General features: G+C 44.7%; 1 protein-coding gene across 2 annotated transcripts; it reads left to right on the top strand.

Annotated features, from left to right (window-relative positions):
- Positions 1–3326: 3326 nt before the first annotated feature.
- LOC100278459 (uncharacterized) lies at positions 3327–4884 on the top strand. Of its 2 annotated transcripts, none has more exons than XM_035966857.1 (3): positions 3327–3626; positions 4155–4210; positions 4595–4872. In XM_035966857.1, the coding sequence occupies exons 1-3, from the start codon at positions 3416–3418 to the stop codon at positions 4733–4735; spliced, it is 408 nt and encodes a 135-aa protein (XP_035822750.1). In that variant the 5' UTR covers positions 3327–3415; the 3' UTR covers positions 4736–4872. The 2 variants fall into 2 exon arrangements, with proteins under 2 accessions (XP_035822750.1, NP_001145204.2); NM_001151732.2 differs by having other exon boundaries at positions 3346–3626; positions 4583–4884.
- Positions 4885–11618: the final 6734 nt, after the last annotated feature.

Here is an 11618-nt window from a genome sequence, read left to right as displayed (position 1 = left end):
TGGCAAAGGCAGCGGGTTGAAAGTATTTTCGATAAACATACCCTTTCTAAAATTCAATTTATTTTGTTACGAAAACCGCTACGATTTGATAATACATTATATACAATGGTTACCTTTGTTTGTCAGTTTTAGCACACCTAGACAATTCGATAATACAAATGTTAAAAATGATTTAAAAACTCTAACCCTAATAATCAAAGACATACACCTCGAATAAATCAAATAGATGAAAAATTAGAAAGATTACCTTGCAGACGAGGTCCAATGGATCGAATACAAGTTTCTAAGGTCGAAGTTGCTGGTGGAGGAGAACATTTTTCATATGGAGAAAGAGAGAAAAAAAAGGGGAAAGAGATAAAAAGGAATGGCTACAGTAGGTTGGCTACTTATAATTCGAAGCTCGCATCAATGGTGATGGCGTTTGTCTCGGTGCCAAGATCTACATAGCCGAGGTCCAATTTCTGAATTGAAACCAAAAATGATATAACCGTGAACCCCCAAAAAGACTAAATTGCAAAAAAAGTTGGTTCATGTGCGCCTGATACCATTGCTACTAATAAACATGATTAGAGTCGTATCCGGAATGGAGTACCATTATCATTATCCGGGATGGAGTACCATTATATCATGATTAAAGCTGTTAGTTGGAAGCTAAAATGATGCATATGCATGCATGCGCTGCGCACTCGTATGATGGAATCAGGAAAATCAATCGCCTGATCCTAGAACCCTTGTAAAACCCTAACCCCCGGCCATGACGTCGCTGGCCGTATGCAAAGTGCAACGATATGAGTGAGCCCTGGCCTCCTTTTCTTTTTCGTTCTCTGGATAGACGATCTCGAGTGCCATCTTCGTGGACGCTGCTGCCCCTGCACGCGCCGTGCCGTTTCTTCTTGCATCGTCTGTCTCTCACGCGCGCTAGTGGGCTTTGCACTGACAGTCATTTATATGCATGCGTGAGAGTAGACGACGCTGCATGCCATTTCCTTTCTTTGTCACTTTCTTTTTGTGGAAGGCCCCGTGATCCTAATTAATGGCCGGGAGACAATACAATTGAAGTGGTTAATTATCAAACAAACAGACAGCAGCCCGGCCGCCGGCCTGCGTCTCCATCCAAGTTTTGGCAAAGTAACTTCAGTGCGCAAACTTGCTGGAGATGTCCAAACGGGCCGCCCGGCCCGGTCCAGCCCGGCCCGTTTTGGGCCCGGCCCGCCAGGCACGATTAAAAAACCGGGCCGGGCCGGCTAAGCACGCGGGCTCAGTTTCTTGTCCGAGCCCGGCCCGTAACGGGCCTAAACGGGCCGGCCCGTTTAGCACGAAAAAAACGGGCTATACGGGCCGAAAAACACGTTTTAGTGTAAAAAAAGCGGGCTTAACGGGCTTAGAGCTAAACGGGCCGTGCCGGGCTAGCCCATCGTGCCTAATTTCCTGTCCGAGTCCGGCCCGCTTATTCGTGCCGGGCCGGCCCGGGCCCGCATATAACCGGGCCGTGCCGGGCTCGGACCGGGCCTAAAAAGCGGGCTTCGTGCCGGGCTCGGATCGGGCCTAAAAAGCGGGCTTCGTGCCGAGCTCGCGGGCCTCGTGCTTATTGGACAGCCTGTGGTTATCCATCGTCGAGACAGCAGGCCGGGGAAAAGTGCTTTCCAAACTTTTGTAGAATAAATAATGGCTAGACATGCACGGTTGTGGAATCTTTATGTTTCCTCTTTTATGTAAAGAAAAAAAATTGTTTTGATATAGTAGGGTGTTTAGTTCCCAACTACTGAGCTTTAGTCGGTTTTAGTCGTCTATAAACTGCCAAACAATATGACTGAACGAGACGTCCTAAATAGAAATTCCGACTTAAATAGAAATTCTACGCACTATAGTTTAGTCCCTGCGGGTAGACGTGTCAATGGAGATTCGATACCCGTTAATCTATAGGAAATTCCTTTATTAGAGTTAGTGTATGAGAAGATTTTAATCCCCATGTGTATAGATTTTTGGGAGAAATTATTTTCCCATTAGGTATGGTGGGCATGGCTATGGAAAAGCAGAATTCGGACCCGATTACCTATGGGTAAAATCAGTTGTGCGGCTCAATAGACAATTATGCCAACAACTAACCATACCTCTCCCAACCCTTTTAGGCACCCATCCACCCAACCCAGGCAGCCAGCCACAATCTACCCCGCTCACCAGTCCACATGTCACTTTGTTTTTGTTGTTTTGCATGGGTGAACAAAGTTTTTCTTGTTACATGTCGGATTTATTTGTGATGTCATGTTGTTGGGTGTTGTGTGTCTCTTAGTGTCATATACAATATGATGTGATCATGTTTTTCTTATCGGAGATGTGTGATACCCGAATGACGATGGGTATGAGATGAATCTTATACCCATGATATAACTAATTTGATATTGTGGTATAGTGAATGAACATGGGGTATGGATGTGAGAATGAACATAGCTATATGAAGATAGGTACGATCGAGGTGTCCTGGTAGGGAATTTTCACGGTGACTAAAGGAACCAAACACACTACTTTCTACGCTAATCCTGCGATGTTTTTATGCTATTATATACATTGCTTTTTACTACCTAAATCTAGACATATTTTGTACCTATTAGATGCATAAAAACCCATATATATAAAACCATGTTACAAACCTCTATAATTAATTGTTAGCTGGTTTTAGTTGGGATAAGACAACTAACAATTAATGGTCATTTGCTGTCTATTAACCATTAGTTTTAGGGGTTTAGAACAGAACTAAAAAAGGTCAAAATTATACCTTACAATTTGAAATAGAAGGAGCAGTTGGCATGCTCGTGCGTCCTATAGGACATAATTGATGCCGGCATTTTACCTACTTTTTTGAAACAAGTCGAAATAGAGGGTCCCCGGATCAGCGCAATAGAAAAAAAACATCAGCTACAAAGAATTATGACATCCTAACAATAACGACAGCAATAGTAGCAGCAAAAACAAAAGACTAATGTGACTCTATTGATATCAACCTGCTTACAATTTGAGCATATGCAAACAAGCCACAATATATACAGACGATACTTAAAATAAAGATAAAATAAAAACCTCCACCACAACGTTCCACGAGACGCGGAGCGCTGTTATACATTTGGCTAGCGTCATCTAATAACTCATGATTCATTAGTGACATCAACAATCATAAATTAAGGTTAGTTGTATTTTAGACGTACGAATTAGCTAACTTCCTACGGCCGGCTCTAGAAAGTTACTTAATTTACTAGAGTAAATGTACAAACTCTAGTAAGTTACGTAACTTCCTACGTAGTAAGTTATATTTTTTATTTTAAATCTCTCTTCAACCTTATCTCTTCTCTCACCTTTCTCACTCCCGTCTCTCTCGCGTCTCTCTCTCCCTCAGTCCCGTCCGCCACCGGCCGCCCCCGCCATGCCCGCCCACGCCACCGGCCGCCCCCGCCACGGCCACCCCCGCCACCGGCCGCCCCGCCGAGCCCACCCCCGGCCCCAGCCCCGTCCACCGCGGCCGCCCCACCCACGCCCCCGTTCGCTGCGGCCGCAGCGCCCCGGCCCGCCTCTGGCCCCGCTTCTGTCTGGTGCAGGACAGTACAGGAACTTCCAGCACCCCGATCCCTACATTGGTAAGCTTTCTCTTGTTCTCCTTATCCTTTCTGACCAGTGAAATGTTTTGCATCAAATCATGTAGAATGGCAGCAGCGCTTTTGTTTGGATAGACCATTGGATATGGATTAAATTGACTTTATAGTGAATCTTTCAGAGTTATTGCAGAAGTTTATAGATTAATACCTGCTAGGGGTATTCAACCACACTTTTCGTTTTGGTCAAAACCTTCAATGCCTAGAGTTTAGTTTACTGGCATGCAATCCTCCTATTGCGCAGATCTATTTGCTTATTCTTGATGTACCAACAGTTTGAAATAATAATAATAATAAAAAAACAAGTTTGTTCAGTCCTAGTAACACCGATGGTTATAATCCTATTTGATGAGATGAGATGCAAGTGAAAAGTTAGTTGTAGTTGATTGTCGTCAAAGTTTTAATCTTATATATAATGGTTGTGCTGGTGTGTATGAACTACCAAATGTGTGAGGCAAGTCTCTGCTGGAACGCCAAAGCCTAATCTTTATATGCCTCTTCTTATCTCTGCAGTTCCATGGGCACCAGGCGGCACTAAATTCACAAGAAACCCCCCTCCACCTCAAGGGGTAAGACCACAGCTTACACCACTCTTTATGCGATGTAATATATTTGTGTTATGCTAATTTGATTCACTACAATGCCACAATGTTTACCGTTCATAATATTTTATTTCTCTGTCTCCTGTAATCGCCTAAAAAGGTACACTGTTCCAAGTTTAAGCTAACTTAGTTTGAACGCAAGGGATGTAGCAGTACTTAAGGTTTCATCTGTAATTTCTCAATGGATGAGAGAGCTAGAGTTTTTATTTAAGGCCCCTTTGGAAGTCAGAATTTTTTAGTTGCAGTGCTTTGGCTAACTTTTGCATATTATTCTTTTCAATACATTATGTTCATTTACATTATGCTCATTTACTAATTTGATTTTGTTCTAATAACAAGATGTCTAAAAAGGTGAAGCAGTTCACTAAGGGACTTGCGAAGAGAGCGTCCTATGTCATGAGAAAGGAGAACTTAGTGTTTAAGGGCACTAGTTTCAGCTTGAGTAGGCGTGAGCTTCCATGTGGAGGTATCGACCATCACTCGTCACTGTAACCCGATGGTGATCGACGACCGTGAGCTTCCATGTTATTGTGTTCTAATACTAACTGGATAATGAGATGTGTCTTATTATGACTATGCATGAGACTTTTGTGATGTAATTGATGAGACTATGGATTTAAATATTGCTATGTGATTGTGTGTGAGATGTTTTATGTGAAAATATGTTGTGCTATATAGCTGTTGATATATTTGTTATGTTGTGGAATGTGGTGTAAAATAAAAAAACAACATTTGTAATGCTGGTCAAATTAACTTCCTAGAGGCTTATTGGGCCGTAGGAAGTTAGCCAGCTAACTTCCTAGGGGCTACAGTAAGCCGTAGGAAGTTAGTCAGCCAACCGTTAGGGTTCTGACGATTTCGACCATTGGAGCTCTGACAGCTTGGACCACCGGATAGTTGAAAGAGAAATGTGCCCTTGGGCCATTTCTAAGTATTTTGGTGATTGAGTGCCAACACAAGTGGACTCATGTTAATCTATGGATAAAGTGCAAATCAAGTAAAAAGGTATGTTTCTAAGACTTAGTACATTGTTTTGGAGACTAATGTATTGTGTCTAAGTGCTGGAAATAGGAGAAATCAAGTTGGAAAAGAGATGGCTTTGTTCAGCCAAAGGCAACTCGGTCTGGGTGCACCGGACTATCCGGTGGTGCACCGGACAGTGTCCGGTGCGCCAGGCCGGCGGCTGTCAACTGGCTGCTCTCGGGAAGCAATTAACGGCGTACGACTATAAATCACCGGACTGTCCGGTGGTGCACCGGACTGTCCGGTGAACCAACAGTCGGCCGGGCCAACGGTCGACCGCATAATCCGCGCGCGATGCGTGGCAAGAGCCAACGGTCAGAAGGGGCACCGGACTGTCCGGTGTGCACCGGACAGTGTCCGGTGCGCCAACGGCTAGGAATCTGCAACGGTCGGCTTTGCCAAATAAGGAAAGAGATCCGCACCGGACTGTCCGGTGCGCCAGGCGACAGAAGGCAAGAATTGCCTTCTTGAAATGCTCTCAACGGCTCCTAGCTACCTTGGGGCTATAAAAGGGACCCCTAGGCGCATGGAGGAGGATACCAAGCAACCTTTGAGCATTGTTGATCATTCACACTTCATTCTTGCGCACTTGTTCGACATTCTTAGTGATTTGAGCTCTGTTCTAGTGAGAACCTCGAGATATTGTCTTGAGCTCAAATCTTGGTCTTGTGTGTGCGTATTTGTTGTGGATTTGAGTGCGTTGCTTTCCTCCCTTACTCTAGTGCTTCATTGTGATTCTTATTGTAAGGGCGAGGGACTCCAAGTTGTGGAGATTCCTCGCAAACGAGAAAGAGTTAAGTAAAGAAGAACACCGTGGTATTCAAGTTGATCATTGGATCACTTGAGAGGAGTTGAGTGCAACTCTTGTCCGTTGGGATGCCACAACGTGGAGTAGGCAAGTTTTGTACTTGGCCGAACCACGGGATAAATCCTCGTGTCTCTTGTGCTTGTCCTTATTGTGTCTATTGTGTTTGACAAGAGCTCTCCTCTCTACTAACTTGGTTTCATTGTTCTAACTCTTAATCAAGTTTGTGGTGTTAAGTTTTAAGTTTTACAGGATCACCTATTCACCCCCCCTCTAGGTGCTCTCAATTGGTATCGGAGCCGTTCTCTTCAAGAAAGGGACTAATCGCCCGAAGAGATGGATCCTAAGGGCAAGGGGATGGTGATCAATGATAAGGAGAAGGAGTCTTTTGTCAATGATCCAAATGATGACAAGCCTACTGACTCAGGCTCGGGCCACAAAAGAAAAGACGGGAGGAAGAAGAAAACAAGGCGCATCAAGGAGATAGTCTACTACGACAGCGACGAATCTTCCTCCTCCCAAAAGGACGACGACAACGACTACGAGAAAAAGAAGACGGTTAATTCAAACTTCTCTTTTGATTATTCTCGTATTCCGCAAAGTACAAATGCTCATTTACTCTCCATTCCACTTGGTAAACCTCCTCACTTTGATGGAGATGACTACGGATTTTGGAGTCACAAAATGCGTAGTCACTTGTTCTCTCTCTATCCAAGCATATGGGAGATAGTAGAGAGTGGAATGCAATTTGATAGTACTGATAGTCCCATGTTTATCAATGAGAAAATTCACAAAAATGCACAAGCTACTACTGTTCTTCTAGCTTCATTGTGCAGGGATGAATACCATAAGGTGAGCGGCTTGGATAACTCCAAGAAGATTTGGGATACCCTCAAAATCTCACATGAGGGGAACGACGTCACCATGCTCACCAAAATGGAGTTGGTGGAGGGTGAACTTGGGAGATTCGCAATGATCAGGGGCGAGGAGCCAACCCAAACATACAATCGGCTCAAGACCCTCGTCAACAAAATAAGGAGCTATGGAAGCACACGATGGATGGACCACGACGTCGTCCGCCTAATGCTAAGGTCTTTTACTGTCCTTGATCCACATCTTGTGAACAATATTCGTGAGAATCCTAGGTACACCAAGATGACGCCCGAGGAGATACTTGGAAAGTTTGTAAGTGGGCGGATGATGATCAAGGAGGCTAGATACGTTGACGATGCGTTGAATGGCCCAATCCAAGAGCCTCAAACCATTGCTCTCAAAGCAACGAGGAGCTACCTAGCAAGGTGGCACAAGTTGAGGCGGCCGGACTTAATGATGAAGAGATGGCACTCATCATTAAGCGTTTCAAGACGGCGCTAAGGGGTCGCAAGGAGCATCCAAACAAGACCAAGACGAAGGGGAAGCGCTCATGCTTCAAATGTGGTAAGATTGGTCATTTTATCGCTAACTGTCCCAATAATGATAGTGACCAGGAACAAGGGAACAAGAGGGAGAAGAAGAAGGCTTACAAGAAGGCTAAGGGCGAGGCACACCTTGGAAAGGAGTGGGACTCGGATTGTTCGTCGTCCAACTCCGACAACGAAGGACTCACCGCCACCGCCTTCAACAAGTCGGCCCTCTTCCCAAATGAGCATCACACCTGCCTCATGGCAAGGGAAAAGAAGGTAAGCACTCGTGATACTAGTACTTACGCTTCCTCAAGTGATGAAGAATCTAGCGATGATGAAATAGACTATTCATGTTTATTCAAGGGCCTAGATAGAACTAAGGTTGATAAGATTAATGAATTAATTGATGCCTTGAATGATAAAAATAGGTTATTAGAAAAGCAAGAGGATCTTTTGTATGAAGAACATGATAAGTTTGTAGAGGCACAAAAATCCCTTGCTTTAGAAATTAAAAGGAATGAAATGCTTTCTTGTGAATTGTCTACATGCCATGACTCTATTTCTAGCTTAAAGAGCATAAATGATGATTTGAATGCTAAGTTAGAAGTAGCTAATAAATCAACATCTTGTGTAGAACATGTTGCAATTTGTAATAGGTGTAAAGATTTTAATGTTGATGCTTGTATTGAACATCTAGTTTCAATTTCTAAATTGAATGATGAAGTGGCTAGTCTTAATGCCCAACTTAAGACTAGCAAGAGTGAATTTGACAAACTAAAATTTGCAAGGGATGCATACACGATTGGTAGACTGAGAGCACCTAGAGGGGGGGGGGTGAATAGGTGATCCTGTAAAAACTTAAACTTATAGCCACAAAACTTGATTAGGTGTTAGCACAGTTTATGCCAAGTGGCTAGAGAGGAGTCAAAACACAATAACCACAAGAATCCAATCACAGAGATGACACAGTGGTTATCCCGTGGTTCGGCCAAGTACAAAACTTGCCTACTCCACGTTGTGGCGTCCCAACGGACGAGAGTTGCACTCAACTCCTCTCAAGTGATCCAATGATCAACTTGAATACCACGGTGTTCTTGCTTTTCTTTTCTCAATCCCGTTTGCGAGGAATCTCCACAACTTGGAGCCTCTCGCCCTTACAAAAGATGTTCACAGAGAATCACAGAGCAAGGGAGGGATTAGCAACTCACACACGACACAAAGATCACAGCGAATACGCACACACAAGACCCAGACTTGAGCTCAAAAGACTAGCACACTAGAACGGAGCTCAAATCACTAGAATGTCGAACAAGTGCGCGAGATTGATGTGTGAGTGATCAAGAGTGCTCAAGGAATGCTTGGTGTACTCCTCCATGCGCCTAGGGGTCCCTTTTATAGCCCCAAGGCAGCTAGGAGCCGTTGAGAGCACATCTGGAAGGCTATCCTTGCCTTCTGTCGTCGGGCGCACCGGACAGTCCGGTGCACACCGGACACTGTCCGGTGCCCGATTTCTTTCCTTAACAGGCGCAGCCGACCGTTGCCGACCACTGCAGATCTGGCGCACCGGACAGTCCGGTGCACACCGGACAGTCCGGTGCTTTCTTCCGACCGTTGGCTCAGCCACGTGTCGCGCGGCGATCGCGCGGCCGACCGTTGGCCCGGCCGACCGTTGGCTCACCGGACAGTCCGGTGCACACCGGACAGTCCGGTGAATTTTAGCCGAAGTCGCCGGAGAAAAACCCGAGAGCGGCCTCTTCGGTCGAGGCAGCCTGGTGCACCGGACACTGTCCGGTGCACCACCGGACACTGTCCGGTGCACCACCGGACAGTCCGGTGCCCCAGACCGAAGCAGCCCCTTGGCTGTACACAGCCAAGTCTTCTCTTCTCTTCTTCTATCTGTTTCTAACACTTAGACAAATATATTAGTACACAAAACCAATGTACTAAGGCTTAGAAACATACCTTAACTTGTGATTTGCACTTTGATCATCCTTGGGCATATTTTCACATTTAAGCACTTGTGTTTGCACTCAATCACCAAAATACTTAGAAATGGCCCAAGGGCACATTTCCCTTTCAATCTCCCCCTTTTTGGTGATTTATGCCAACACAACATAAAGCAACTAGAACAAGTGCAAAATCACTTCAAATAAAAACTTAAATTGATTTTGATTCAATTTTGGCATATATGGATCATCCTTTGCCACCACTTGGTGTGTTTTTGCAAATCAACTCAAATCTCTATCTCTAAGTCAAACACACATGTTGAAGTATAAAGAGAGTCATTCCAAAAGAGATTGATCAAAGATTTCAAAAACTTCCCCTATTTCCCATAATCAATACTTCTCCCCACAAGAAGCCAACTTTTGACAAGAGAGACAGTAAAAGCTTTTGACACAACAAAAACTCTATTCTACTATTTTCAAAATCTCTCAAGTGGTAGCTGATCCATTTATCGCTTTGGCCTTTATTTTCTCCCCCTTTGGCATCAAGCACCAAAACGGGATCAATCTTGGCCTTTTAACCTCATTGCCTCACCAAAGTCTTCAATTAAGAGCAAATGGCAATTAGATTTCATGAGATGAACTTGGAATTAGTTACCCTCTCATCGGAGTGCAGTGGAAGTCTTTCATGGTCCAAGTCCACCTTTTCCCTTTCAATCCTCCTTCGAGACTAAATTATCAAACTCAAGCACATGGTTAGTCTCAAAGGGTCAAGTTGTAACACATCTCCCCCTACACATGTGCATCACTTTGCAACGGACTTGTGAGGTCCAGGGAGTGTTTGTACAACTTGAGCACCATAATAAGCAACATAATGCAAAAAGGAACATGATCAAAAGCATAACTACATGTATGCTACAATTCAATCCAGGTTCCGCGAATCTAAGACATTTAGCTCACTACGCAACCTGCAAAAGGTCTTCTCATCTAGAGGCTTAGTGAAGATATCGGCTAGCTGGTTCTCGGTGCTAACATGAAACACTTCGATATCTCCCTTTTGCTGGTGGTCTCTCAAAAAGTGATGCCGGATGTCTATGTGCTTTGTGCGGCTGTGTTCAACAGGATTTTCCGCCATGCGGATAGCACTCTCATTATCACATAGGAGTGGGACTTTGCTCAGATTGTAGCCAAAGTCCCTGAGGGTTTGCCTCATCCAAAGTAGTTGCGCGCAACACTGTCCTGCGGCAACATACTCGGCCTCAGCGGTGGATAGGGCAACGGAAGTTTGTTTCTTAGAGTTCCATGACACCAGGGACCTTCCTAAGAATTGGCACGTCCCCGATGTACTCTTCCTATCGACCTTACATCCAGCATAGTCGGAGTCTGAGTATCCAACTAAGTCAAAGGTAGACCCCTTTGGATACCAGAGCCCGAAGCAAGGCGTAGCAACCAAATATCTAAGAATTCGCTTCACCGCCACTAAGTGACACTCCTTAGGATCGGATTGAAATCTAGCACACATGCATACGCTAAGCATAATATCCGGTCTACTAGCACATAAGTAAAGCAAAGAACCTATCATTGACCGGTATGCTTTTTGATCAACGGACTTACCTCCTTTGTTGAGGTCGGTGTGTCCGTCGGTCCCCATCGGAGTCTTTGCGGGCTTGGCGTCCTTCATCCCAAACCGCTTTAGCAGATCTTGCGTGTACTTCGTTTGGGAGATGAAGGTGCCGTCCTTGAGTTGCTTCACTTGGAACCCAAGGAAGTAGTTCAACTCGCCCATCATCGACATCTCGAATTTCTGCGTCATCACCCTGCTAAACTCTTCACAAGACTTTTGGTTAGTAGAACCAAATATTATGTCATCGACATAAATTTGGCACACAAACAAATCACCATCACATGTCTTTGTAAAAAGAGTTGGATCGGCTTTCCCAACCTTGAAAGCATTAGCAATTAAAAAGTCTCTAAGGCATTCATACCATGCTCTTGGGGCTTGCTTAAGTCCATAGAGCGCCTTAGAGAGCTTACACACATGGTCGGGGTACCGTTCATCCTCGAAGCCAGGGGGTTGCTCCACGTACACCTCCTCCTTGATTGGCCCGTTGAGGAAGGCGCTCTTCACATCCATTTGAAACAACCTGAAAGAATGGTGAGCGGCATATGCTAGCAAGATTCGAATTGACTCTAGCCTAGCC

The sequence above is a fragment of the Zea mays genome, chromosome 4 (assembly GCF_902167145.1).
Source record: "Zea mays cultivar B73 chromosome 4, Zm-B73-REFERENCE-NAM-5.0, whole genome shotgun sequence".
NCBI classification, from domain to species: domain Eukaryota; kingdom Viridiplantae; phylum Streptophyta; class Magnoliopsida; order Poales; family Poaceae; genus Zea; species Zea mays.
The sequence above is the reverse complement of the archived record's forward strand: the minus strand, read 5'-3'. Positions and strand labels throughout refer to the sequence as shown.

Coding starts and splice junctions, on each gene's coding strand:
- LOC100278459 (NM_001151732.2), top strand. CDS start 3,416: ATGCCCGCCCACGCCACCGGCCGCCCCCGCCACGGCCACCCCCGCCAC. Junction 3,627..4,154: donor GCACCCCGATCCCTACATTG/GTAAGCTTTCTC, acceptor TTATCTCTGCAG/TTCCATGGGCACCAGGCGGC. Junction 4,211..4,582: donor ACCCCCCTCCACCTCAAGGG/GTAAGACCACAG, acceptor TCTAATAACAAG/ATGTCTAAAAAGGTGAAGCA.